The sequence below is a fragment of the Acipenser ruthenus genome, chromosome 27 (genome assembly GCF_902713425.1).
Source record: "Acipenser ruthenus chromosome 27, fAciRut3.2 maternal haplotype, whole genome shotgun sequence".
NCBI lineage: Eukaryota > Metazoa > Chordata > Actinopteri > Acipenseriformes > Acipenseridae > Acipenser > Acipenser ruthenus.
The window spans coordinates 18,275,385-18,303,348 of NC_081215.1; the positions used below are offsets into that span (position 1 = coordinate 18,275,385).

The following is a 27,964-nucleotide window of genomic DNA, read 5'->3' on the forward strand; positions in this document are numbered from 1 at the left end:
CCCTTCTTTCTCTTCAGGCGGTGGTTTCAGACAGCCCTTATTGTGTTTCAGTAACACTGAGAACAAGATGGAGTATATCATTGTTGATATGTAAAAAAAAAAAAAAAGAAAGAAAGAAAAAAGGTCACACTCTAAATGAAAAATAGTAATAGTAATACTAATACCGGGGGTCGAATAAAAACATTGTATAGATAAGAAAGAGGCTTATTATATATAATTCTACATGCAGGCATACATACACAAGATCATAATTTAACTTTTTTTTTTTACTGCTTTAATGTAGAGAGCATTTCATTTTGAAAGGTTATATCTAACGGTATTGAGGTAAGCACTCGTATGTTTAAAGAACTTAGCTACTACAATAATAAAATTAATTGTTTGTAAAACGTCTCCACAATTAAAGTACCATGCCTTGTTAACATAGCCTAGGATAGGGCTGGTACTAGGTTTGGGATTTTTAACGACAGCCAGGACTGCGTATACCAACTCAAAAAGGATCTTGTGTGTTGGAATAGTGAAAGAGGTGGTCAGCGTCTTCAATATTGTTTTTACAGAAGACACGGGTGCAATTATTACCTCTATCGAGTCGTTAAATAGTTTGTAATGTGGAGGAATTGGGAGACACAGTGCTTGTTCTGTGTGTCCCGTTTTTCTGTCTGTCTGTTTGATTTGTTTTACCTTTAGTTACACTGAGATTTACACAAGAGCTTTCTCCTGGAGATGTGCAGTTTAATAAACACAAGCTTTAAAAAAATAAAATAACGTGTTTCACCAGGATTTTTTTCAGAATATTGCATGTTTTTTTTGTATTTATTTTTTTAAATCAATAAAAAGACAATTAAATAGTTACAGGTATTTAATATACAGTATATCCTGTTTTTTTTTTTTTAACGGTTTAGACAGAATTTATCTGTGAATGTCAAAGCTATATTTGGAAAGTAAAAAATGCACATTAAATATTCCATCAACGCCATTATTCACTGTCAAGTTGTTGTGTGCATGCATATCATTATCACAGAAACACGATGCCAATATGGAACTCTGGTACCAGAGTGACAATAAAAGTTCCCGACTCTGTGCATGTTCCCCATTTACTGCAAGGCCGCTTTAAAAAATAAAAAAACACCTTGAACTGAGGTGGTTCCTTTTAAACCAATGCCCAATGTAATGATACAAGCAGAACAAAAAAAACATAGTTTGTTGCAAAACACTGTCTAGTGAAGAAATCGGTACATTTCTGCTATTTTCTATAATAGTAGTAATTATTTTTTTCTATTTCAAAGCTGGCATCTCCGCGGGCAGCCCCAGTAGGGCCCTTCCTCCATATAAAGTGTTTTCTTCGGCGCTTGGTCTTTCTCAGTTGTCGGTGCGGCCGGCGGGGCGGATCCAAATTAATTTTTAGAAACGCAACATTAATATAAGCAAAGCGTTTTTAAATACTGAAAGCTGTCATTTTTTCCCTTTAGGATTTATACACACTGAAAGGTAAGCGATTTCTGTATCATAACTCCTTTTAAAAAATGCGACCGATTTAATCTATTGCTGCATTGAATTTTTTTTTTTGAGTTTCCACACGCCAAGCACGATTAATAACTATTGTAAACGTGCTATTTTATGCTAAAATCGTGATATATTACTAATAGTCAGTTTCGTTTTCCAGTGTAACGGCGTAACTGTCTGTATAGAACGAAGAATGAACGAGAAAGAAAGGCGGGGGGTGGGGAGGGGGAGAAGTGTATTTAGTTGAAAGACTGTTTAACCGCTATTAAAAGGAATCTGTCTGAATTAAATCAGTAACCTATCCGGAAACTGTTTATAATGTGCCCAGTCACCCGTAAAAACAGGTACAATACACATTTTATACATTTTTACCAATTGTATATTTTTTTTCTAAAGTGATCATTTTAACTCTCTTCAAAGTCCATGTAAAGCCCTTTTTTGAAAATCAAATTTCTGCTATTTGTTGTCTTGATAGTTTGATAATCATTGCTGGTTTTCTGAGATTTGATTATTTTTCTCCACTTCCCACTGTAGTTAGTGTAAAATGTGTGATAAAGGGTGTGTATATATATATATATATATATATATATAATATAAAATGCGTGTGTGTGGAACATGTACAAGATGTGTAGGATTGTACATGTGATATCATGTACTCGCCTCATACTGTTGACAGTGTGCATTTAATTGTCGCTTTTAATCTTCATCACAGTAGCTATTGTTCCAGTTCCCTACCTGACGGAGAGCTTTGTTTTGCGTTGCATCATATAGCACTGTGGTATCAAGTTATCCTAATTGCCCTACAGTGATCCAGTTAGTAGCCATAAATGTCTTTGGCCCATTCACCCAAACAACTATTGTTAAGTAGTTTTAGTTTATGGCCTTGAACGCTGGAATCGAGGACCATAACAAAGCTACAGTACAAGCCCCCACCACCCCCCTTTCACAAGATGGGTTTGTTTAGTGCTGCAGCACTATTGCTACTGAACTGTGTTTAGATGCTCATACACAATATCATAATGTCTAGACTAGTTAAGTGTATGTCTTTAAGTCTGGTATTTTTGCTGCTTTGTTGTCTCCAAACTAAAGTTTCTTTCTCTTTTCTCCTCAGATGCCCTCAGCGACTATCAGCAGCATGGTTCAGGTGGCCGGTCCAGAGGTGGGGTCCGTTCCTGGCTCACACTCCTTGCCCACCCAGTTCCACTCAGGTGCCCAGTCAGAGACAATCAAGCAGGTGCTGGGTGTCATTGAAAAGAAAGTCCGAAACCTGGAAAAGAAGAAGGTAATGCAGCATTTCCACCCGAGAGGGGCTGGTACAGCTGGCTTGGTGGAGAGTGCAGGTGGTCCGTCGTCCAAAAGACCATTTTCAGTAAAGTAAACACAGATCAGTACACTTTCTTTAAATACGTTTGCTACACAGCGTTGTTTTTTTTCCTCTACACAGCTGAAGGGCTTTCCTTATATGTATACAACTTCAAAGTCACTTTTCACAGCTCCAAATCTCTTGTCACCAGTGAGGTGTTTTGGTTTTCCTCAATCAACTTTTAATGCTTTTTCGTCTCCCTCCTTTTAATTTCGTTCTGCTCGTTAGATCTCAGTTTCTTATTCCAGCTACTGTACTTTGCTCCTCCCCAACAGTGTTTACTGCAGCGGTGATCATTTGCAACTTGTTTTTTTCTTCGTTTCTAAAACTTCCAGAAAACTTGCCAAATAGAACGGATTTGTGTCGACCGGCCCCATTTCAATAATTGTATTTGTTTTCAAATAAAAAAAAAAATTCTTTCCTTTGCAACCCTGCTATTGTGTATTTACCTAATCGGTCACTATGCCTTAATATTTATGGATTTCCGAGTTAGTGATTTCACTCATCACAGATCGCAAAAGAGTGAGCGCAAGCAACAGTACTTGCAAAGCGCTTTATGAAACGCACGAAACGCCAACCTCTGCATCCTTGCAATCGCAGACTTATGAAACAGGCCCCTGTCTGGCAGTCTTGAGGATCTAACGTAATGTCTTCCCCATTTACTTTAACAGTTCTAGTTTCCTGACCAAGATAATCCCACAGTTTGAAACTAGCTACTCAGTAGTTTGTTTCAGAGTTATTGAACACTAGAAGCCACCTTAAACATTGCTCATTGCTTAATTTTCATCGTAATGGCCTTGTTCCTATAGAATGAGAGAATTAAGCAAATTCTTTGAAACTGTTTAAAATTGCAATTGTGGAGGTTTACAGAATTTAACACAATTAGTGCCTTTTGTCTGTTGAACGTGCAGTAATCTAATTTTAGGTTGCTTTGTGTCTGGAAAGTGGAATTGATCAGCGGTTAATTTTCCCATAATTCACAAATTTGCAAGTCTTTTTGATAATTTGATAGTTTGGCTGCCCATTTCCCTGGAGTCTGCACATGGACCGAGAAACTAACATGGCGGCTGGGTCGGGAATCCTTGCTTGAAAAGGGACTCAAATACAAAATGTGTGTGGTGAGGAGGGGTACTGTTGCACAAAATAATCAATGTAGAGGGTCTCTCTTCAAAACATGATGAGGTAATTAATAAATAAGTCTGATAGATATAATTAATTTGTTTGAGCTTCTATAGCCAGACATTATTTCAAGACTATCGTATGTCTTTGCATCACAGTTTTGTTTTTTTTGCTTTTGGGATTCCCTTTAGTTTTCCTGGCCATCAACTATGGCAGCTGCAGGTTGCAGATTCTGATCAGGTTACCCCCACCCCCTTTAACTGTATATCTTTCTGTCCTGGTCCGATACTAGTATTTTATTTAACTATTTAAATGTTTGGCAATCGCTGGAATATAACTGGGATGGATCACCTGACTTGTATAGTGACCCTATTAAAACTACAATGCAGTAGCCCTACAAATGTGTTTTTTTTTTGTTTTTTTTTTAGCTTTAAAATATGGTATTTTAAAAGTGCCACCTCGGCTAATATAAATTGACAAGCAAATTGCAGTACCATAACCCTGGATCCCAACAGGCATTCTGTTACCTTTTGGATACAAATTCCCATAACCTTTCAAGGGTATTCAGTGTGGCCTCAACAGTAAAATCTCTGTTCTGGGACCCAGAATCAAAACATCCTGTTTTTTTTTGTTTGTTTTTGTTTTTAAAACACGGCACAGCTGCTGACCTGCTGTGGAAGGCAGTCCCTTAAAGGGTGTACTGCTCCAGTCCAGCTGAGACAAAGAGAATGCAGGCGCTTAAGTGGGAATGTTAATGTTCCCACAAAGCTATGGATACACTCAAAACAATTAGATTTGCAGTTCTCTTCTTGTTAAACTTCATTTGGCCACGATAAGCACCTGTAATTCATTCCTCATTTGCCCCAGAAACATGTGCCTTATTGGCTTTGGTACTGTGGGTACAGCATGAGCAGCTTTTAGGTTCTCAGCAACCTGCTTCTTAAATAATTGTATATCTATACACTAAGGTCACACTTCATTTGATCATTCTGGCAACCAAGAAACTCACTTTGAAAATGGGTGCAATCTACAAAGTATGTAGTTTTGAATAGTGTACATTTGTCATTCACTTTTTCACTTCATCTTTGCAAGCAAGGCTGAAATGCTTCATCTTTACATGTGGTGATGTTATCGGTTACTACACCCCTGTTTTATACTAGCAACGTGCATAACCAGTGCTAATTGACCACACAGCATTCTTTAAGCCCCTAAATAACAGGACCCTTGAACCCTTTTAGACAAATCTGCTTGAAACAATGGATAGGACCTGGTGCTGCATCATGCCCAGAAAGATTGACAAGCCCTGAACAGCATATGACTTCTGGGTTATTACTTTGGCCTAGGATTAAGGCTGTAACAACTAAAGATCACAAGTGTTGTACTTGTTTGCAAAAGATTAGATGTGTCATCTAGCTGCTTACTATTACACTTTTTAAAATGGTAAGTCTTTTAAATGTGTGTGTACCAGGTAAGTTCATTTGACTACAAAAAAGTACTTTTTACATGCCAATGTTCAAATTCAGCTTTATAAAGGAGATTGCAGAAATGCTTTTTGTTAGAAACCTTTAAATGTATGTTCTGACTTGATGTATTTGGGCTCTTTGTTGCATTGATAAAGCTCTAGAAAGTGCCTGTCTGCTGCCAGCTGTATCTTTCAGACTCTGCACAATAGCTGTCCCTTGCTTTTCTCAGACTGTCTGCAGTGGGCCTGAGGTCTCTATGGAGATCTGTTGATGACAAGGCATTTTAAGCCCCAATAGTATTTTTCCTTTTTGCTTTATTCAAAACTAAAAGGCAGCACTTAATTCTAGGTGACTGGTGGTAAACTTTTGGCATGATTTAATTTTGTTTTTGTTTTAATCTGTTTAATGCCTGGATTCATTACTGGACATCAGGCACGACTATTTCAACTTTTTTATTGTACAGTTGCTCAGAATACACTTATTACAAAGGAGTTTATCTAAACTGATTTGAGTATTTGGGCATAAACCTGTTGCATTTTACAGAATCATCAGGTTCCTTCTCTCCCAGGTTAAGGAAGGTGACCATTGCATGCTGATTTCAGCTTCTGTAGTTAAAAATAATTCTAAATGCACCAATACCCAGTAGTACATATCCCAGTAGCAATGTGAATTACGTAGTAGAGAATGAAGGATTCATATTTGTAAAGTTTTTATATGGTGCTTCGGCTTCAGTGTATTTATTTGTGTGAACTAAAAGGCTGTTTGGATGTATTGAAAGTATGATGGCTGTGGAATGGGTACAGCAGTGGGTAGGCCATAATAAAGTTTGCATGATCTCTTGGGCTGTACTTGGTATTTTATAACCAGGTTGAATATAATTTGGGAATCTGTGCCAAAAAAGTTTGACAGGATGTGGGCTACAGTAGTTCCACTTAAGGAAGCCTGTAGAAGGATGGTGGGCAATTCACTGACACACACGGGAGACGGGTGGTTTTATTTGAAACACTGCACTGCTGCCCAGTTTTATTTGGGGAATTATTTTTTATTTGTCGCCCGATGGCATTGGTGCTGCAACTCCCCTTATACCAACGATGGTAAGCAGGGGTTGCACTTGTCAGCACACACAGGCGAAATAAAAAGAGATAATAACACAGTAATAAAACTACAAAATAAAGGTGCTGCTTCCACAGTGCCCCTCCTGCCGCTAAGCCGGTCAGTTCGCGTCTCCGACCTACGCTCAGCTATTCCCTATGCACTGGGGTGGCCAGAGTTCCCGGTATAACTACACGCGTCCCTTCGGGTACATAATTATTTATTTTAATTCTTGGTTTATTTGTTTAAGGCGGGCTGTCTTCCTCATCCATGCTTGCCTGTTTTGTTCTCTCTTCAACCGCTGGCGTTCCTGCCTGGTCTTTGTTTACACTGGCGTCGTACGTCAGCGTCACGGTATCCTCTCTCCGGTCACCCGAATGCATAACCAAGCGCATTGCTTATGGGCCGAGCAATCCCCCAAGGCCCGCCACTCAGCCAACACACCCTCTTCCCCAACCTCTGTGTCATCGCCGTGACTGACAGGTGGATCATACGAGGCTGCCGCCCTCTTCCCGCAGAACCACGCATGCACCAGATAGTCAGCACAGACCTCCCCCATTACAAAGCCGTATCTTTCATATTCCCCAGAGCTGTGTTCAGCTTTGCAAGCGTTCCTGAACATTGGCTAAACTGGAGAGGAGGCATGTAGTGGAGACATGTTCACAAATGTTTACAGAGAATGTAGTTGAACCTATTAATTCAAAGTAGACGCACCATAAAGGTAGCGCTGACTCAGATATACAAAGCAGTTGGTTCGTAGATTGGATGAACTGTCTCTACCTAAACGAACTGAAATGTCATTAGTAATTGGGGGGAAAAAATAGACACTGGAACTTGAGCTCTGTTTTGGCTGGGCTTATTAGTAGTTTGGTGCTCATCTTTACTGATTTTTGGTTTTGTCAAACATGGATCAGTCGGGGTTAGGTCAGAATATGAACTTTCGCGGTGCGAAAAGTAACCCTTTCCCAAATGTATTGGAAGGTAAATGTATTTCCTGCACTAAAGCAGGAGGCGATCTATGGAGGAGTCAGCTGACTAAGCAGTATTCTCAGTTTGTTTTGCAGCTTGTTTGATATTATATAGGGCTCCTGATTTTTTTCCATTCGTGGGGATGGCAAATTCCATTTTTCCAAAATGACCAATTCAGTTTTTACCAATTAAGAATTAACAATGTAATTTGAACATAAATAATATTTTTTACACAATCTATTGAATTCATTTATTCTAGTCCCTGAGACACTGTAGTGTGATACTGTAGATTACATGTCGGGGAGGGTGGGAGGTATTTTTTTTTTTTTTAATTGAATATTGGAGACCAATTATTATGCTACTGCACATCACAAATTTGCTTTTATTTTTATTTCAGGGGAAGCTTGATGACTACCAGGCGAAGGTGAACGGTGGAGAATGTCTCAATCAAGACCAGTTGGTTAGTAGAGTAAAACGGACTTTACATTTACCTGGCTTTTAGATTTTTTTGATGTAGGGGGGGAGAGAGGATCCTTCAAAATTGTTATCTAGGTCATATACAAACTAGTTCAAATCAGATAAGCATTTTTACAGATCTGGTCCCACAGTGGGTTAGTTACACCACTGTTTTGCATACACATCTACCCTGGAAACCTTTTCTCCATCAAAGTGTTGTCGTAAATGTGTAACGCATAACCAGATGAAACTCCCCTTGATAACACGCTCCAAATGAGCATCTATGACTTGCTGGGAACAGCAGAGCGTACAAGTTCTGTGCAATGCTACATTGTATTCTCAGAGGAATGCCTCTTGACTAATAGTTGTAATGCGCTTGAGCACTGTAAATAGAAGTAACTTTCACAGAATCATTAAATTGTTTTTGCATCTGTGTATTTGTCCCAGCATTACCACTTTTTGCTTTAATATCCATGAGAATCAAAACTGGTATGTGATCCTTTCATGCAAAGGTAACACTTTAAAGTAATAGCTGCAAATTCATAATGAAGCACCAGAATATCTTCTGCACTGCCTCTAAATTCTGTAGTTTATTTTGAGTTCAACCCTGTTAATTCATGTGGGTTTAATTGCCTGTATTCGTGCCATGTTAATTTGTAACAAATGTTGATCGCATGTATAAGGTGTGTATTCATTTTGAGAAGTGTTAATTGATGCTTAACCATCTAACTCTAAAGCCAACACTCCTGTGTGCATAAAGATCCAGCAGCATTATTTACACATGAAGTTCACATGGAGAAAGTATATCAATATTTAAATGAGCAGTTTGGCTGTCAAGCTCCACAACTGCTACAAAGCTGCAACGCACTCCAGCATAGTCTGTGTGTCAGCTGGATATATCTGTATCTCATCTGAGTGCATAGTGGTGTGTGTTTGCTCTGAAGCTGGTGATTTGAAAAATAACTAATCAAATAGACCAGCAATTTGCCGCCTTCCCTGAATAACTTGGCAAAGCTATACATAATACACTACCAGTGTTTACCTATGAAGCAAACCATTTTGTAATATACTTCTTGGTTAACTTTCTCTCTTCCTCCCCCTGAAACTTTCCTGATCTCTCTAGGAGGCAGTATCCAAGTTTCAGGAAGTGGTGAATAATTTGGACTTTGCTCGGGAACTACAGAAGGGCTTCCTGGCTTTAAGCCAAGATGTGAGTATGGCAGACCAGTTCGCTGAAGCTAGGAAAATCCTTGGCTCCTAGTCTTGCTGCACCTAGTAGCACGAGTATTCATTTCAACATTAGTAAAATGATTATAAAATAAAGCATGACTACGGTGGTCAGTTAAAGTACCTTAATGTGATTTCCACAGTGAAGTGTCATTTATGGGTCGCTTAACTAGTCGTCATCTTTTTATAAAGGACATTTTGGTAACTGGGCTACACACTAGAACAGAACATGTAACACATGGTTAGTTTCTGGAATCTGTAGAAGCTGAAGGAAATCCACACTTCAGAGTTGGTGCTGATTTAATCAGTAACTGCAAATTAACCATGCTGACAATGAAATGGAACGCTCTAGGCTTTTCACATCGTGTGCAGTATAATCTCGCTGGGATGTAGAACTGTCTTTTGATTTGTATTTTTTTATTTATTTTTTTGGACAAATAGTGGCGTTGTGGTTGTTGCCAGTGGTGGGGAGAGGTTTGTAAGGCTAGTGGGTAGTCTCGTGGTTGGAGCAGGTTTCGTCACAGTAGTCCTGTGTTTACCTTCAATGTATTTATCTTCTATGACAACTTTTCAGACCAGTTGAATTATGTATGACTTTGTGAAAGCTTTCAAAACACCAGAATGTAACATGATTCTCAAAGGCCTGTGAAAGTCCCTAATTCTGTCGTGTGTGTGTGTGTGTTTGTTTTTTTTTTTTCTGTTTTTTTTTTTTTTCTTTAAATTAGGATCCCAGTAAAAATAGAATAGTGGTTGCCGTGACAGTCTTTAAACGTGTAGATCTAAAGCACACATCTGCCCTGTATCTATAGCTATCTCCTAAAGTTTAGCATCACCTAGAATTATTTAACGTCATGTAATCAAAAACTACTAAATTTATATTGCAAGAGGCTACCGGAAGTCATACTAGTAGTTCAGTATTTAATGTTAGGTTTTGAAATGTCACGTTTTAAATTGTCAATTCTTTTAATATGGGAAAACTTCAAAGAGTTATGTAACTCAATATGTTAACGTAACATTCAGCAGGTTTCATTCGACTTTATGAAGCAGAATTTAATTTTATGTAGGGTGCAGCAAAGCTTATGGCTATAGCTGTAACTTGTAGAGAGGAGGTTGTGCCGTTGTCCTGTAAGTGTGACCTGTGTGCTCTGCAGATCCAGAAGGCTGTGAAGAAGGCAGCACGTCGAGAGCAGCTGCAGCGGGAGGAGGCAGAGCAGCGGCGCCTCAAGGCTGTGCTGGAGCTGCAGTTCATGCTGGACAAGCTGGGTGAGGAGACCGTGCGCAACGAACTCAAGCAGGGTCTGAATGGCACCCCCCTACTGATGGACGACGACCTAACAGCCCTCGACGAGTTCTACAAGCTGGTTGGGCCTGAGCGTGACCAAAACCTTAGGTACTGAGACCAAAACATGCCCCATCTTTGCATCCAGGGTGTGCAATTCATATCGCCCGACGCCCGGGACAACAAGATTTGCCATTCTACTTTGCCCGTTTGGACAAGTAGTTTTTTATTTATTTTTTCTATTTTTTTTTTCTGTTGGAAAAACACTCTGGGAATATTTCGAGAGCCACGCACGCATCTGAAAACTGAGTTGTGAAAGTCTAGCACCTACACACAAACATGTAAAGTGTTTACGTCCCACTTCGATCACTTCTGATCGGCTAGCTGTGGAAAAAGCTCATCTTCTATTGGTTACAAAGAAACCCAGAAATGTCTGCAAGAGTGTGTCAGGCAAGGCACAGATTAATCTAAGTATTTCCTTTTTTTTTTCTGTAAAATGGCAAATGTGATACTGCTTAGTTCATGAACATGACATTTAAATGCAGCAATCTAGTAAAGTGTGTGTATAAAAAAAAAAATAATAATTAAAAGTTGGTATTGGCGGGTTAAAAAAAAATTGTTGTGGTCAAGCATGTACTTGTTGAGATGTTTAGAAACATTAAACTTTCCCTTGCAAAAATTGTAATTCTTTAGATTAAGTGTTGTTAACTTAGTTTGCCATTTACCATATTACATATTTTATATTTCGAGCAGAAGCGATATTAGTTAATTATTGGACATGCACAATCCATTTTTTTTTTTTTTTTAGTGAAACTATTAAAACATCAAGATTGAGAAGTGTTTATAATAGAAATGAAATGCTTAAATAAGATGATGTATCATATTTTATTTTAAAACACTGAATCTCATGGCAATGTGTTTATTAGGGATGCACTGATAATCGGTAGCCTATCGGCATGGCTCCGAATTATAAGGGGGGAAAAAAACAATCGGCTTCGGCAGGTTTTTTGTTATTTTAGCCGATTTTAATGTACACCGATATTCATGCTTGAATTTCTTCCAGCACAGAATTTAATGTTTGGTCAGGTGCGCTCACTAATGACAAGAACAGACACTCCTTTTCCCAGTGCTGTGTAACGTGTGACCAAAATGCAGTAAATACGTCTCAAAAGAGCAGTGTTTGAATTTTTTTTAAATATCTGAAGACAACAATAGGATAGAGTTGTGTGCAGAACAGACTTGATGCTACATTAAATCCAACGATGACCTGATAGCGCATTATTCTGATGCTTGCTTAAAAGAAAGTCAAATCCTAAATAACATTGATAGTTTAAGTTGTTGTTGGTTTATTATTATTATTTATTATTATTATTTGTGTTTGAGTACATGTAGCCTATACAGTTACCAGAGTAACATTCACCCTAAGTAATGCTTGGTAGTTGGTTTCAGGCTGACCAAAACTGTAATAAATATATAGGGGTATTTATTCGTAAGAATCGTATTAACCAGGCAATGTCTTGTTCAAATGCAGCATCAATGCGCAGTTAGTTACACCCCTGTAAATGCAGGGTTGAAATTTTGATTTTAAATCTTCAGTTATGACGTTTATACAGGTTTTCAGAACTACCCACAAGTAAGTGTGTTTTTAAATAATTGGAATCCATGAGTTTCAGCATTCTGGTCTCTTGTTCCTCCACAGTAGCTGGATGTATCGCTCTCTTGATCGGTAATCACAAACCAGGGTAGTTTTTATGAAACTTTTTTATATGACTGCTCAGAAAAAGAAGTTTAACATTCAAATTGTTAATTTTGGCCACTTCAAAATATTGGCAACTTTTAGATCTGAATACTAAAATGTTGACTAGGACAAATATTTAATCAAACAGTGCTTGAAATGTATTGGGTGACAATTCCATATTGCAAAACTGTCTCCTAGGCTTGATGAGCTTTTTTTCTTTTTGAAGGTTGAGTGAGCAGTACAACCAGGCAACCCTGCACTACTGGGACCTGCTGGAGGCAAAGGACAAGGCTGTAGCAGGAACAACATGTAAGTTACCACTCCAAAATGGAGCCGCTTACAGCTTCTGCACATGGAGACTGGCTTTTGATCAGTAATTGAGATTTCAACTCCAATTAAAATTAGTTTTAAATCACTTTGACCAATCTTTAAAACTGGGTACCAAATGTAGTAAGCTGGATAGGTATGTTGTCCTTTAAATACTTGTGTGCTAGTGGGCAGGGGGAGTTGTTTAACTATGAAAATGTTTTAAATACTAACCGTCTGCTTCAAAGAAGGATCCAAACCATTTTATTTATGCGAAACTCAGATTATGTAACAATATATTGTAAAAGTCATGTTCTGTAAATTACTTTAGAACGGGGGCGGACGATATTGACTGTTGGACAAGTAATGCCCACTGTCTTGAAACTGTCTGTCTTGATTTTGATTGGAGGGATTCTGCTGTTCAAGCATGGGATGAAAGTGGATTGCAAAGGGAGTATGCCTGTTCATTGCAGCTCTGGAGTGATAGTGCTGCATTCTGTGTTTGTGCTGAATGTAGGCCTACTGTCCTGATTCAGCAGCTGGGCAGTCTTCCAGTTTCCTGCCTTCAACAGCCGGAGATGTGCTGATAAACTGTCTGTTTTAGAATTCTGTAGGCAACAGCAGCGCTGCAGTAACACTAGACAGCCTTACACATTAGTCTTGGGGAAGGCTGTTCTCTCTTGAGAGAGTCAGTCTGGCCAATAGAATAATTGAACTGAAAAATCTAGCACTGCTGTTAATTTTGTTCTTGGCTTTCGAGTAGTGCAGGTTAAATGGATTGTAAGACCTTGCGGCCCTTTGATTTACTTTAACCCTTTGCGGTCCAATTTATTAATTGCGAGTCAGGCACGCCAGGTCTAATTAATTTTCACACGCGCAGTTAATTTTATACGCGCTGTTTAAGTGTTTTTTTCACAGTCAAACGGGTTTAAATGGCCCTGCATATCAACAAAGCACTCGCTAGGCATCTCCAGCCCCGCCCCACCCTTTCGTTTGCTATAACGTTCACCTATGTAAGAAATAAATAATGATAATAGTCGTACATACCGATCGATCATCTCCGGATCACTCGTTTTATCACCAAACTCCTCAATAATGCGATCCAAGTCATTATTTTATTACTATAACATCTCAAAAAAGCTCTGCAAATGTCTGTTTTCTGTGCGCTGATTCAGTCAGGCAACTTGTTCACTTACGTCCGCCCCCGTTATCTGATACCATGTATGACTACTATTCATGAGATACGCCTTATTATTTTTTTTTTATTTATTTTTTTTCCCGACTTGTCTCTGCTCCTGTCGCTCCCACTCGGCAATTGAATGGTTTTCTCTGCTTTTTCCGGAGAAAAAACGACGACACCCGTTTATTGCGTTGCTATAATGATGTCGGACCCAGTCCGACAAAGGACCTGTGAGGAATAATTGCAATGTCGGACCCAGTCCGACAATGGACCGCAAAGGGTTAAGCACCTTGGACACAAATTCAGCACTGACCAGTCTAGATCCATCTGAACCTTATCAATGGTGTTTTGTTTTTTTGTTTAATTTGCTTTGGCTAGTTTTCGAACAAGGATTTAGGTATCTAGTCTTGCCCAAGTTTCAAGGTGCTTCTATGCTTGTCGGAGCTTCTGTTGATGCCTAGTCTCTCGACAGACAAGGCACTGAAGGAGACTCTTGATAAGGTTCTCCAGAGTGGCTACTTCGACAGCACCCACACGCACCAGAATGGAGTTTGTGAGGAGGAAGAGCAGCAGCTGGCAGTTACGGAGGCCCCTGAGGCTGAGGAGCAGCCTGCAGAGCCAGGTAATGATCAAACGGTTACGAAGACCAACACTACAGGAACTTCTCTAAAGACATGGATTCAGTTTGAAGGAAATAATTTATTTTATCTATTACAGAAATTGAAGTTACTGAAGAATACACTGAACCCAGTGAAGTGGAGCCAACAGAAGTAAATACTCTTGATTTTACTGAAGTGCACCATCCGTACGAGCCCTCTGTGCACTGATAATGTACCTTAACCATTGCTGCTGTGGAGGACTGGGCATTTTAGGATGTCTATAGACGGTCTCTGTGATTTTTAGTCTTGTCCTAGCTATTGCTGAACTGCTTATTTTTAGTTCACTAGAAACCTATATTGCCTTAGTCTGTCATCCAATCTTTCAATTTAATCTTTCCATTAGACTGAAAGCAATATCTTTTCTTGAAGACTAGCAAGGTTCACAAACTGATGCTGCTATGCAGTGGGAAGTCATTTTCTCTGACATTTTGATCAGATTGTGTTTTTACTGCTTAAACAATCTCTTGTTTTTGTCTGCAGTAATGGTCTGCCTTTATTGAACTAATGATTTATAGCTGTATGACTCAATCTCCTTTCAGAAATATTTCATCCGCAATCACCATAGTGGGTCAGCCATACAAATTTGTTATTGACCTGAACTTGTTTTCCCTCTGCAGTTCGTGAACAGACAGTTCATGTCAGACGCTCCTTACAGCAGCAGTGACAAAGAACAAGGAGATGAATGGAGCACAGATTCTGAGGTAACAGCCAATTGAAGATTGTTATGTAGTTAAAAATTGACTTCATCCCTGATCCCTTTTATATGCTAAACTTTCTGTACTGTTCAGTTACCAAGCCTGCTGCACATTAGTTTGACAGCATTTGTTATAAACATGCATCATTTCTTAAAGGATAGTTGCATTTGCCTTAACTTTTTTAGTTACAGGCTTAACAGTTGACCCTTCTTGACGTGGATCATTCTGCACAGTTGTTTCAGTCTGCCTGTGTCATCTCCTTCCCCCCCCCCCCCCCCCCACCCCCTGTAATGTGGTATGCAATTGTCTCTAGCTTAACATTGAAGGCCACACAATTCCAAGCTGGCCCTGTATTAAGACCTGACATCATACCTGTCTTGTGTTCTTGACTCGGTAATATATTTTTCTATACTCAAACTTCTCCAGGTTGTTAGTGGTATTCGGCAGCAGTCCCCTGTGCAGTCAGCCCCTCCTGTTGTCGCTGCTGCAGAGCCCCACGCACTGAACCCAGTGGCCCCCACAGTCCCGGCAGACCCAGTTGTCAGAAAACTGAGGGTACAGGACCTCATGGCACAGATGCAGGGCCCCTACAACTTCATGCAGGTGAGTTCCTCATCTGTAGGGCTGCAACGAAGGGTACATTTTGACGTTTGGCACACATTACCGAAGGATGGTTCGAACCTTTGGTACTAATTTGCATAATTTACTGGTGACATCACCATAGCTACTTGTTTATATTTGATTGAAAATCCTATTTTACAGGTAAGCCATATAAATGGAATAAAACCATTTATATGTATGTAGAGGTTAAGAAGATAAAATAAAACCTTCAGACCCCCTTTAATTGAATGAAGGATAACAGACAGCAGTGCAGTTAAGAGTTTATTATCCAATTAAATAAGAATTGAATTCAGACAATCCTTTTTTACTAGCTAACAAAGGTGTATTTATGCTCATCAAATGTTGCCGAGAACATGAACTGTAGCTCTATTAGACTCCCTCTGACCACACACCGATCAGGTGAACTTCAAAACAAAGAAAATAAAATTCACACACACACACAAAGTGAACGTGTAATGTAAAACTAAGCATAGTCTTGATGGACTTGAAATATACTGCATTTTAAGGTTCATTAACCTGACAGTTATTTTTCCATTTCAGTGAGGTTTTCAATTCTTGGAAGTGTAAGCTTGGGGCTAATCTTTGTCTTTCTGCGCTATAGTATTGGGTAGACCTGTTAAATTCCAATAGTCTTGGTAACCTTGTTTTATTAGACCCCATATGTGTTGGAGTTACTTGAAGATGTAAACGCTTGCTTTTGTTCTCAAGGATTCAATGCTGGAGTATGAGAGTCAGGCCATGGACCCAGCAATTGTTTCTGCACAGCCCATGAAGACCGCACAGAACATGGATATGCCACAAATGGTCTGCCCTCCAGGTAAGTGCTTTTAGCAGTATTCAAGTATTTGCGGCTTTCATTATGCACTACAGTGCAAGACGAATTGTTTTGGTTCGGTGCACCAAGATGATTATTGTCTATTATAACTTGTGTTGAATAAATCTGTTAATGTTTGAACCGTCACGTTGTTCTTAAACAAAACTGACCTTGCCTAAATGATATATTTAATACATAAGGACAGCAGATTTTTATACTTTTAAAAATACAAAGAGTAAATTCACTTTACCAAGTTTTAAAAACAGAAGTGTAATCTTGCAGTGAAATCAGGGACTGAAGTAAATACACAGATTGTTGTAGGTGTTAGCAATTTTATTTTGCTGCTGTAGCACATGCTTTGTTAAATTTGTATATAAATTGTTCTGCAGTTCATGCTGAATCCAGACTGGCACAACCTAACACAGTACCTGTACAGCCAGAAGTCACACAGGTAAGTGTTTCCTTAATGGCTTACTGTACCTAACCAACTTCTGTAAGTCTTTGTTCTTATGCGTATAGTACTCCATGTCAAAGCCATACTAAATTTTACAATATGCTATCTGACAGGAACTGGCATATGTCTTGAATATCATAAGTGTCTTGTTATATGTCCACAGCAGTGAGGTTTGAAATTGCTGCAGGTATGGGTCTCAATATGAACGTTGGCCCTTTCCTTCACTGCTCCCTTAGGTCCCTATGGTCTCCCCAGTGCCTGAAGCTTTCGCTACATCTCAACCCTTGTACCAGACTTCCCACACGACAGACCCCCACCCACAGACAGAAGCCATGGACCCCATTCAGGTAATGATTTTAAATTGGCTTTACAGTACTGGTGAAATGAATATTTTTATATAATGTGTTAAAATTAGGGCTGTCCAATTAATCGCAGTTAACTTCTGCAATTTAAAGCATTAATTAACGCATTTCAATCTTACTCCTCTGTCTTGACCTCATACATTAATTGCCTGTGTCACCTGGAGTGCATGCCAGGATTGAATGTGTGTCGTCATTGTTTAAATACAAAATTAGGCATGGAACCGCATTATGTAGCAAAGCATTCAAACTGAAGGACTTGTGAATGGGAAGTTATTTTTTTTTTTTACAACTGACAGTTCATTGGATAGAAACAGGGTTACTTGTCAAAAGTGAGTTCCAGTATCACAGAAGTGCATCTAGTCTGCTGTACCGCCTGCATGCTAAACATGCTGTCTCTTCTCAAAATACACTTTTTAGTAGTAGTTCTGCTACAGACAAAAACAAATGAAACGTGTCTTTCGACCAAATACTCTTTTAGAAAGTCAGGATCGCTGCAAACCCATGAATCAAGCTAAGTACGATACTATAACCAGTGCTGTTGCAAAGTGGATAGCTACTGACTGCACCACTGTTAACAGAATTGTAGCTTTTTTTTTATTTCAATAACCAAATGTATTTTAAACAATGTGATTTACAGTTATGGAGCATATAACCATTTCTCAGTGACTTTTTTGTTTTTATTTATGCAATTTTAAAGTTAAGTAGAGTATTTTAAACAGCCATGAAAAACCGTAAACTGCATTTTAAATGCAGCAAGGTCAGTAATAAACTGACTCCATTGTGATTTTTAGCAGTTGGTTCAAACAATTTAAAAATGCTTTAGTGTAAATATAAAACTGATGAGGGACCAACAAATATGATCTAGAAATAGGAAAACAGGGATTTTTATGCTGGTTTTTTTGGATGATAATAGTAATATCGGTAATAAAACAAACTTAAATGCGTTGTAATTTGTATCAATTAAATGTGGTTAAAACCAATAACAGATTAAAATGATTGACTGCAATTAATTGCTTGACAGCCCAGCTATTGCATAGATCTATATATCTTTCGAGTTATTTATTTTATGTATGCATGTATATATCATCTGTCCTGAAACTGGTATGGTCTGTAGCCTTTGTGATCTACCCGAGTGGAACTGTAGGAAGAGCTTTGTTATAAAGGAGCTCCTAACCTTTGGTGTATTAAAAGGAAAGTGATTACTGTACCAGAGCTGTGTGATTGTTGGTCTCCAGGCTTCAATGTCCTTGGCCTCTGAGCAACCCCCAACTTCTTCAGCACTTCCTGCTGTGTCCCAGCCCCAGGTGTTCCAGGCTGTGTCCAGCAAACCCCTCCACAGCAGCGGGATAAACGTCAACGCTGCTCCATTCCAGTCCATGCAGACGGTAAGCAGCTTGTGCCAATTACATTACATTTTTACTTGTAACCAATTGTGAATTACTGGTATACAAATAACCTAATTTGTTTTTAATTAAATGGTCACTGCCCCCCCCAGCAATCTGCCAACTGGTATGTCTATTGTACCTACATTTCACATATGAACTCCCTGATATCCATTCCATACCCAACAAGACTAGCAGTTGCTAAGAAACTGCTAACTGAAAACCAATCTATTTAGTAGTAGAGGTTTTGTTTCTTGTTTCTATAGATTTTGAAATTGGAAAGGTTTATGGGTGTGAAGATATTTTAGTCTTTAGTAGGGGTGCACCGATAATCGTTTGCCTATCGACATGGCACCGATTTTATAAAGACGGGGGGGAAAAAAAACACAATCGGCGATCGGCAGTTCATTTTAGGGTTGTGTGGGTTTTTTTTTAATAATATCCTGAACACAATAGGATAGCTGAGACTTGATGCTACATTAAATCCCTATGATGAACTGTGAGTAATATTGTTCTGATGCTTTTTTCTTTGTTTTTTCTATTTAAGACTGGAGTGTTCGCCTGCCCATGCTGCTCAACACTCTGTCAAAACAAGTCCTCTTGGTTAGCATAGACTGCTGTAGTATTACACAATGTGTTTCGGATTGGCCTTTTGTACTTGTCTTCATCAGCATTGGTTGTGGGTGTATTCGGTGGCATTTTGAAGCAGAAATTGATTACTGCTGTCAAGTAAAAAAAAAAAAAAAAAAAAAAAAACGTTTGACTGGATTTTGTAACTTTTAAATTAATATTTATGATTAAGTGAACTATTTTAAGCTGTTCTGCATTAAGTAGTGTATGCTTAAAGAACTTAATAAAAGTTGTAGTTGACATTGTGTAGGCTACATTTCTCCTGTACAGTATAGATAGAAATCATAATACACAATGTTTGACAGCAAGTCTAGCTGTCATCTACCGATCGACTATCTTCTACACAAGTGTTTACTAGTACAAATGCAAAATGTTAGTTGTGTGACTGATGTAAAGGAAATGTGTAAATTGCTGTCAAGCACACAATATACTACGTTATTTGTATTTATTTTCTGAAATGCAACAAGTAAACGATATCTGTTCATTTAACGTTTTATAATTATGAAACTGTTTAAATATAGACCCTATGCCTTGTTCTAGTAGTTTACAATAGCTTACCTGCACTATCTATTATCGGTATCCTATCTGTATCGGACGATATGGGTAGATAACCATCAGCTTCGGTATCGGCCAAGAAAATCTTTATTGGTGCACACCTAGTGTTTAGCACCTGCGTGATTTTTATTTCTGCATGTAGGACTCAATTATGCTGATCACGTCCTGAGGTAACTTCAGCATTAGGAGATGTTTTAATATTAGAGTACCTAGTGGGTGTAACAGTTGCTTTGTAGTTCTTTTGTCTTGGTCCAAGCTTTGGAGTAAATGGTATTAGAAGTTACTCTAGTTAAATTCCCTGTATTTCTGAATTAACTTCTCCATGGAACACAGTTCCCATCTTCATTTCATCAAGGTGTCTAAATGGTGCTTTCTTCCAATTTTAGTTGATGAATCCTGGATTGGTTATCCAATGCCAGTAGCTTAAACCAAATAATACATGTCTATAAATGCTGTATACTTTTTTCCCTTTTTGAAACTGAAGGGAGGGCAAAAGCTATTGAACACCCTCGATTTTGCATATTGTGATTTGTGTGAGACAGAAATCTGCAGACTTCAAAAGAGCTTGATGCTGTAGCACTTACCTACAGTGCCTGGGTTTAATGACAGAGCCTCATGTTCAATCTTTCAACAAGTTTTAATGGCTGCATTTTTTTTTCTTTTCTCCTTGTTGTCCCAGGTGTTTAATATGAATGCCCCTGTTCCTCCTGCCATTGAGGCAGAAGCACTGAAACAGCCAAGCCAATACCCAAGCAGTTACAGCCAGGGCTTCAACAGCCAGGCTCCGCACCAAGTGGAGCAGCCAGAGGTACAGCAGGAGCAGCTGCAATCAGGTATGGACTCCTCTACCCAACCCCCCCACCCCTTTTTTTTTTTTTTTTTTAATTTAATGTTTATATGTAAATAGTAACAATGCTACTAAAGTCTTGCACAAGTTTGCTGTTTTTGTAAATGCTAAATATCCAAAGCAGTTATGACAAGGAGTATTTACTTTTATTTGTAAAAAGATTAAACTTTACATTTCAGTTTATGGATGTTAATATGCTAATTAACTGCCTTTCCTATAGTGGTCGGCAGCTTCCATACACAAGACCAAACCATCCCAGCCACTGGTGGCCATCAGCAGCTATCCCAACAGCCTCAGCAGGGTAGCGGCTTCACGCGTCCCGGCCAGTCCTTCTACAACAGCCGGGCCATGTCCCGGGGGGGCCCCCGCAACTCTCGTGGCATGCTCAACGGCTACCGGGGACCTTCAAATGGCTTCAGAGGTATGTCTTCTCACGCACTGTCAAACCTTGAGTTGTACTCTGCTTACACTTTGGTGCCCCTAACTGAAATCTTATTCAAGCCTTCATAACACCAATGGGATAGGTGGAATTCTGGTTAATCCAGTCAAGTCAACTTGGGACTTTCTGCACAGAATTAAAGCTTTTGTGTCTTTGTTCAGGGAATATTTTTGCATGTGTAGAAATGGCCCTTTTTTTTTTTTTTTTTTTTTTTTTTAAAACATTAACCTGACCACCTTAAATTTGTGTTAGGTGGATATGACAACTACCGCCCTCCTTTCTCCAACACTCCGAACAGTGGCTATGGACAATCCCAGTTTAACGCACCTCGTGACTACTCCAACAGCAGCTACCAACGGGTAAGGATGTTATGTCCTCTGTTATGTGTTCAGTCCTTCGTCCCCAGCCTCCTTGTGTCCTGTTTAAAGGATTCTGCAGTATCTGAACTTGCATTTCTTTTTTTTTTTTTTTTTTTTTTGCTAGTCTTCACCATCAGTTTTGGTTCTAAGGCATAGGATCATGCTATTGGAAGCAAGCTGTTCTGCAAAGAAGCCACTTATTCAACCAGTTATCTGTAGGTATAGGCCAATATGTGAACAATTGGTGATAGAGCATTTTATTTTTTCTCTTCCCAGGACGGATACCAACAGAACTACAAGCGGGGAGCTGGCCAGGGTCCTCGAGGTTGCTCTCGAGGTAATGCTCAAGTGATGCGTTCCTAAAGGCTTTCGGACTGGAAATGGGTCACTCGGCCCTAGTGGAAAAGGCGTTGAGAATACTAAAACCTTGCTGTATATTGATAGGCCACACCTAAACAAGTTTTAAAAATATGAATGCATTTGCCCCTGCCGACACACTATTTTTGTTGAAGTCTCTCATCAGTGGTTTAAAAAAAATTGCTATTTTAATCAGAGTAAGTCTGCTTTGATTAAAAGACCAATCTTAACTACGTTTTTAATGAATAAATGCGCCAAGCTGAAATCGCCATCTTGCATCAGGATTTTAAGCAAGCCTGTATTTTGAAACGGATATTCCTGTAAACTTGAAAGATTTCATTAATTTTATTTTTTTGTAAAAAAATAAAACACAAACTTCTGCCACTGCTGGTCCAAAATCCTGGGATTTATTTTGATATATTGTTTTGCCAATGTTAAATTCATTCAGGATTTTGCAAGCTTTTTTCTTTTTTTTTCTTTGCGTTTTTAGAAGAAAAGCTCCCGCAAGTTTCTCAGTTTGTGAATTGATATTGCTTCTGGAGAGAAAGTTTCAATAAAGATGTGTTGCATTACCTGCTGTCTGCTACTCTTTTTTTTCTTTTCATTGTGTCCCTGTTTTTCTGCTTTGGGGCTTTGCACACTTAATTTGCAGATAAATCTTACAGTAGTGTTGTGCATGTGTTCATAGGGCAACTGGGGGTCTGCACAGCATCATATAGGAGTAAGATTTCTCTGGAAGCGAGTGACTGCTTTCTGGCTTTTTGGTCAGTTGCTCTGGCCTGCATTTGAAGCAAGCAACATTTGCAGAAAGGTGTTGGTTGGGCCTGTCTAAACGACACTTGGAAGAGTAAGCTTCTCATGCATGAAATATTTTTAAATAAGTAGTTTTGAACAGCAGGAGATAGTGCTCCCTCACTAACGCCGGTCTCGGGGGTGGGGTGGGGTGGGGGGGCGCCGCGGAACACAACACACATCTTACTAAAATATAAAATAACTCCCTCTCTATAATGCACATATTGTGAATCAAAACTGTAACTTTACGTGAATTAACCGTGCATAAAGCACCATGTAATCAACGCTATGTTTTTTTACAAAAAAAAAAAAAAGTAACATTCCCACTCGTGGATAATTAATTGGCAGTTTTCAAACTATAAATAGCCTGGCTAAAAAGTGGTCGGGAGTTCAGTACGAAGCAACAGACAAGCAAACCCTCTGCAAGGAGGAGAGCGGATCAGAAGAGGGAATGGGCTTGCTCCAGGTTCGGCTGGCGGAGCAGGGCTGAAGCGAAGCTGAAGTGTCGTCTCCCAGAGAACTGCTGCTCCTCTCGCAGCAAAAATGTAAATACATTAGGAAAGAACCATGTAATAGGCCTAATATTTATTTAGTTGTAAAATGAATGCTGAATAAGATGTCTGAAAGTGCCAGCACATATTTTCTTCAGTTCAGATAGGGAACTGGGGGGCATGCTGTCCTGCTGTAGGAGCATTATATCCGAGGCGTGTTACAACCGAGAGCCTTACAGCGAGGGAGAACTGTATTTGTTTATTTTTATTTCATTGCTTTTATATGGGGAGAAAAATAGCATCCTCATATGAAGCTGTCCTGCATTTGTGTTTTCTGTATCTCGTATAAAGTAGTAGTGGTGTGGGTATTTATTTTTAATTACATTTATTTATTTATTTATATATATATATATATATATATATATATATATATATATATATATATATATATATACACACACAGTGCCTTGCAAAGGTATTCAGACCCCTGACCAATTCTCTCATATTACTGAATTACAAATGGTACATTGAAATTTCGTTCTGTTTGATATTTTATTTTAAAACATTGAAACTCAAAATCAATTATTGTAAGGTGACATTGGTTTTATGTTGGGAAATATTTTTAAGAAAAATAAAAAACTGAAATATCTTGCTTGCATAAGTATTCAATCCCCACACATTAATATTTGGTAGAGCCATTCGCTGCAATAACAGCTTTAAGTCTTTTGGGGTAAGTATGTACCAGCTTTGCATACAGTGTCGGAGTGATTTTGGCCCATTCTTCTTGGCAGATTTGCTCCAGGTTGTTGGTTGGACGACGCTTTTGGACCGCAATTTTCAAATAGTGCCACAGATTCTCAATGGGATTGAGATCAGGACTTTGGCAGGGCCACTGTAGGACAGTCACCTTTTTGTTCTTGAGGCACTCCAATGTTGCATTGGCCTTGTGCTTGGGATCATTGTCCTGCTGAAAGGTGAATTTCCTCCCAAGCTTCAGTTTTTTAGCAGACTGAAGCAGGTTCTCTTGCAGTATTTCCCTGTATTTTGCTCCATCCATTCTTCCTTCAATTTTAACAAGATGCCCAGTCCCTGCTGATGAGAAGCATCCCCACAGCATGATGCTGCCACCACCATACTTAGGTTTGCGCCACACATAGCGCTTTGAGTTTTGGCCAAAAAGCTCTATCTTGGTCTCATCTGACCACAAAACCTTTTCCCACATCGCAGCTGGGTCACTCTCATGCTTTCTGGCAAACTCCAGACGTGCTTTCAGATGGTACTTTTTGAGTAACAGCTTCTTTCTTGCCACCCTCCCATACAGGCCAGTGTTATGCAGAGCTCTTGATATGGTTGACTGGTACATCATTACTCCACTCCCAGCCACTGTAGCTCCTTTAAAGTGATTGTTGGCCTCTTTGTGGCTTCTCTCACAAGTATCCTTCTTATTTGAGCGCTGAGTTTGGAGGGATAGCATTTTCTTGGCAGTGCCTGGGTGGTGTGATGCAGCTTCAACTTCCTGATTATTGATCAAACTGTGCTCACTGGGATATCCAAACACTTGGATATTATTTTGTACCCTTTCCCTAATCTATGCATTTGTATTACTTTATCTCTAACTTCTGTAGAATGCTCTTTGGTCTTCATTTTCCTTCAGATTCACAGCCTGACCAATGATCCTTCAACAGTGGGGTTTTTATCCAGAAAATGTGACAGCAACTTTAATGGTTCACAGGTGGAGGCCAATGGTAAGGTAATTGTGTCCTCGTTAGGGCAATTTCTTTCATCGGTGTAAACTGGGAGCTTCCACAGCACAGGGGTTGAATACTTATGCAAGCAAGATATTTCAGTTTATTTTTCTTAAAAATATTTCCCAACATAAAACCAATGTCACCTTACAATAATTGATTTTGAGTTTCAGTGTTTTAAAATAAAATATCAAACAGAACAAAATTTCAATGTACCATTTGTAATTCAGTAATATGAGAGAATTGGTCAGGGGTCTGAATACTTTTGCAAGGCACTGTGTGTGTGTGTGTGTGTATATGTATATATATATATATATATATATATATATATATATATATATATATATATACTGTATATACTAAACTGTCCCCAGATGAGGTTGCCATGCATGAAAGGGTTAAGACCTGTTCAAGTTTAACTAGAGTCCAGTAAACCTGGACATACATTGTTAAACTTTACTCTCGTTAATGGTGACCATCTGCAGACATGATGATATATATATATATATATATATATATATATATATATATATATATATATATATATATATATATATATATTCTCTCTCTCTGTGTCTCGCCTCCACCCAAAAGAAGGTTAACTGTGTCACTACACTTGGCTAGAGTAAATTGATGTAAATGGGCTTTTGTATAGGGAGTCACTCTCTTAAACTAGTTGTTGCCTTAATATGCTTTACCTGGTTATAAATTGTTTTTTGGTTTGAGCACACTAAAAGACTGGTGTCTTTGTTAGACCCTCTACTCATAACGTTTAGATTGACTGCTTTTATGTACAACGGTGTTTGACCTTGCACCATATATTGTAACCAATTTTGGTTACATTATTCAGGACAGGCTGTTACAAATTTCTGTGTTTCTCAACTGCAGTCCAGACTTATATCTGAAGATGCAAAAAAAAGTTTAAGTTGCCAAAAATGTTTTCTTTTCTGTTCAGGTTGTTTGGTTTGTATTCATGCCCCAAACCCCTCTAATCATTCATTTTGGATGCACAGTTATCATGAGTACTGGGTAAAAATAAGAAATCTGTAGAAGTAAACTATATAGCTGATCACATTTTCTCACAACTAGCCAGTACTTAACAGTCTTAAGTAACTTAAAACTACAATGTGAGACATAGAAATTGTAAATTGTATTTGAGGAAAATGATATATTTTTAGTTTTTGGTGGCTGCTACTACCAGTTGATGTAATGACTTGTTATATAAAAGCTCATTCTTGGGTGAAAATAGCCGTGCTGTTTTGCTGGGTGGATATTTTGATTGTCAATATAATAGAGTGTTTGTTTATTTTGGAGGAAATGCTTTTACTTCTTGTCACACCCAGTGCAGGTTACTATGGATTTGCAAGCCATTGAAGTTGCTGGTCATCATGCTTTGCTACTGGTCCAGTGGGAGTATTTAAATAAAGGTGCTGTTAACCAGTTTAAAAAATGTCTTTTTTCCCCCCATGGTAACATGTCTTTGTTTGATTTGCAGGTCGTGGAGGTTCATTCAGACCCAGCCGAGGAATTCCACACATGACAGCTCAGCAGGCAAATTAACCCTCCGCTGTCAATACCTGAAATATCCACCCTACTTCACTCTACCCGTATTTGACAGCCAATGTCATGAAAAACAAACCTCAGCAGTCATTTACATACTGTATCTGAGATCCACCAAAGCTTTCTCTGTGGCTGTCTTCAAATCTAAACTCCCCCCTTTGCTGTCGTACCAGAATGTTTACGTCCACTTAAATTGGCCAGCGCCTGCGTATCAGAAGCTTTAATCTCAACCAGGAATATTGGTGCCTTTTGGGTTTAAAGGAATTGGAAGGAGGACATAAGAGGTGGCTGCATATTAATTATATGGGAGATCATCAAAATTGGCTCCCCCCCATCATCAAGGACATTGGAAATGCATGATTTAGATTAACCAGGAACGCACAAACAAGCTCTTTGTCATACTAACACCTTCTGTATGTGAAGGCCCTCAATACACAAAGCACCTTCATTTTCCCAAATGCTCTGTGTTTGATGCAAAGATGTCAGATGCATGTGGTCTACAATCTTTTTCAGGCAACCAGGTGCTGTGATGTTGCCTAGTGAAGATGTCCAGTGAAAACCACACAAACCAACGTATTCACAAACGGTTTTTGAGCCTGAAAGCCAATCATTTAAAATAATAAAAACACTGTTCAACTATACTGTCAAAAAATTAAAAAAAAAAGAAAGTACAGAGGTATATGAACTATAGTTTCAAGTCAAGAAAATAATCTTTTTCATATATGTGCAGGGAGATATTGGGAACATGGGTGCCCTGAAATCTCATTCCTTACACACTTACCTGGTACTGAAAAAAGTTCTACTCCATGCTGTTATACAAGTCAAATATAATGTAAAACTATAAGAAACTAAGTCAAGTAGACCCATGCTTCGGCTGGTGCCTTCTTCAGTATACACATTGAGAAATGGTATCTAGACACTGAGGAAGGCACTAGCCAAAACTTTGGTATACTTTACAGTTTTACCTTAGATTTCTGATTGAGCATTTTAAAGTTGTGGATAAAGATAAAACATACCAACGCTTGTGTAGGAAATAAAAAAAATTCTCTCCTTTGAGGAGGAACACTGACTAAATAATTAATGCTTGAACCCCCACTCCTTATCAACCGGTGATCTTGCCCACACGCACATGCCCTGTTAGCCTCCATGTTGAACCTCACTCCTGGCTTGTCCAGAAAGAGCCTCCCCCTCACTCCATCCTAACTGGCTTCTCTGGTGCTGCTTATGCCCCCCTGCTCCCAGAGAAAAGCAGCAACGGTCTAAACCACCCACAACTTCCATCATAGCCTTTACAGAATGTAGTACTGTATATGAAGTGTATAATATAAATATACTGCTTGTATATTTATAGTATACACTACCATTTTGGACTAACTATAGTTGTAGGCTTGTGATGTTGATCAAGAAATAAAAATGTTTTTGTAGAAAATGAAACGTATTGTGTTTATTTGAAATCCACATGCAATATTTTGCCCTTTTTTTTTAACCGTTTTACCAGAAACACCATGTT

The 27,964-nt window shown here is 38.8% G+C and overlaps 1 protein-coding gene across 3 annotated transcripts; it reads left to right on the plus strand.

Annotated features, from left to right (window-relative positions):
* Positions 1-87: 87 nt before the first annotated feature.
* On the plus strand, positions 88-27,871 carry LOC117432274 (caprin-1-like). Of its 3 annotated transcripts, none has more exons than XM_059001835.1 (19): positions 88-324; positions 2,612-2,782; positions 7,904-7,966; positions 9,086-9,172; positions 10,341-10,579; positions 12,433-12,515; positions 14,165-14,314; positions 14,410-14,462; positions 14,969-15,052; positions 15,473-15,649; positions 16,376-16,484; positions 16,871-16,932; positions 17,172-17,282; positions 18,533-18,682; positions 20,544-20,697; positions 20,932-21,132; positions 21,403-21,509; positions 21,786-21,846; positions 26,390-27,871. In XM_059001835.1, exons 2-19 carry the CDS (start codon positions 2,612-2,614, stop codon positions 26,452-26,454), a joined length of 2,127 nt encoding a protein of 708 aa, XP_058857818.1. In that variant the 5' UTR covers positions 88-324; the 3' UTR covers positions 26,455-27,871. The 3 variants fall into 3 exon arrangements, with proteins under 3 accessions (XP_058857818.1, XP_034760860.2, XP_033909841.3); XM_034904969.2 differs by lacking the exon at positions 88-324 and adding an exon at positions 1,326-1,485 and having other exon boundaries at positions 18,596-18,682; XM_034053950.3 differs by lacking the exon at positions 88-324 and adding an exon at positions 1,327-1,485.
* The last annotated feature ends 93 nt before the right edge of the window (positions 27,872-27,964 follow it).

Excerpts from the sequence above, each read along its gene's own strand:
- LOC117432274 (XM_059001835.1), top strand. The coding sequence starts at position 2,612 with ATGCCCTCAGCGACTATCAGCAGCATGGTTCAGGTGGCCGGTCCAGAG. Across the intron at positions 2,783-7,903 it reads GAAACCTGGAAAAGAAGAAG|GGGAAGCTTGATGACTACCA; the intron begins GTAATGCAGCAT and ends TTTTTATTTCAG. Across the intron at positions 21,133-21,402 it reads ACCTTCAAATGGCTTCAGAG|GTGGATATGACAACTACCGC; the intron begins GTATGTCTTCTC and ends AATTTGTGTTAG.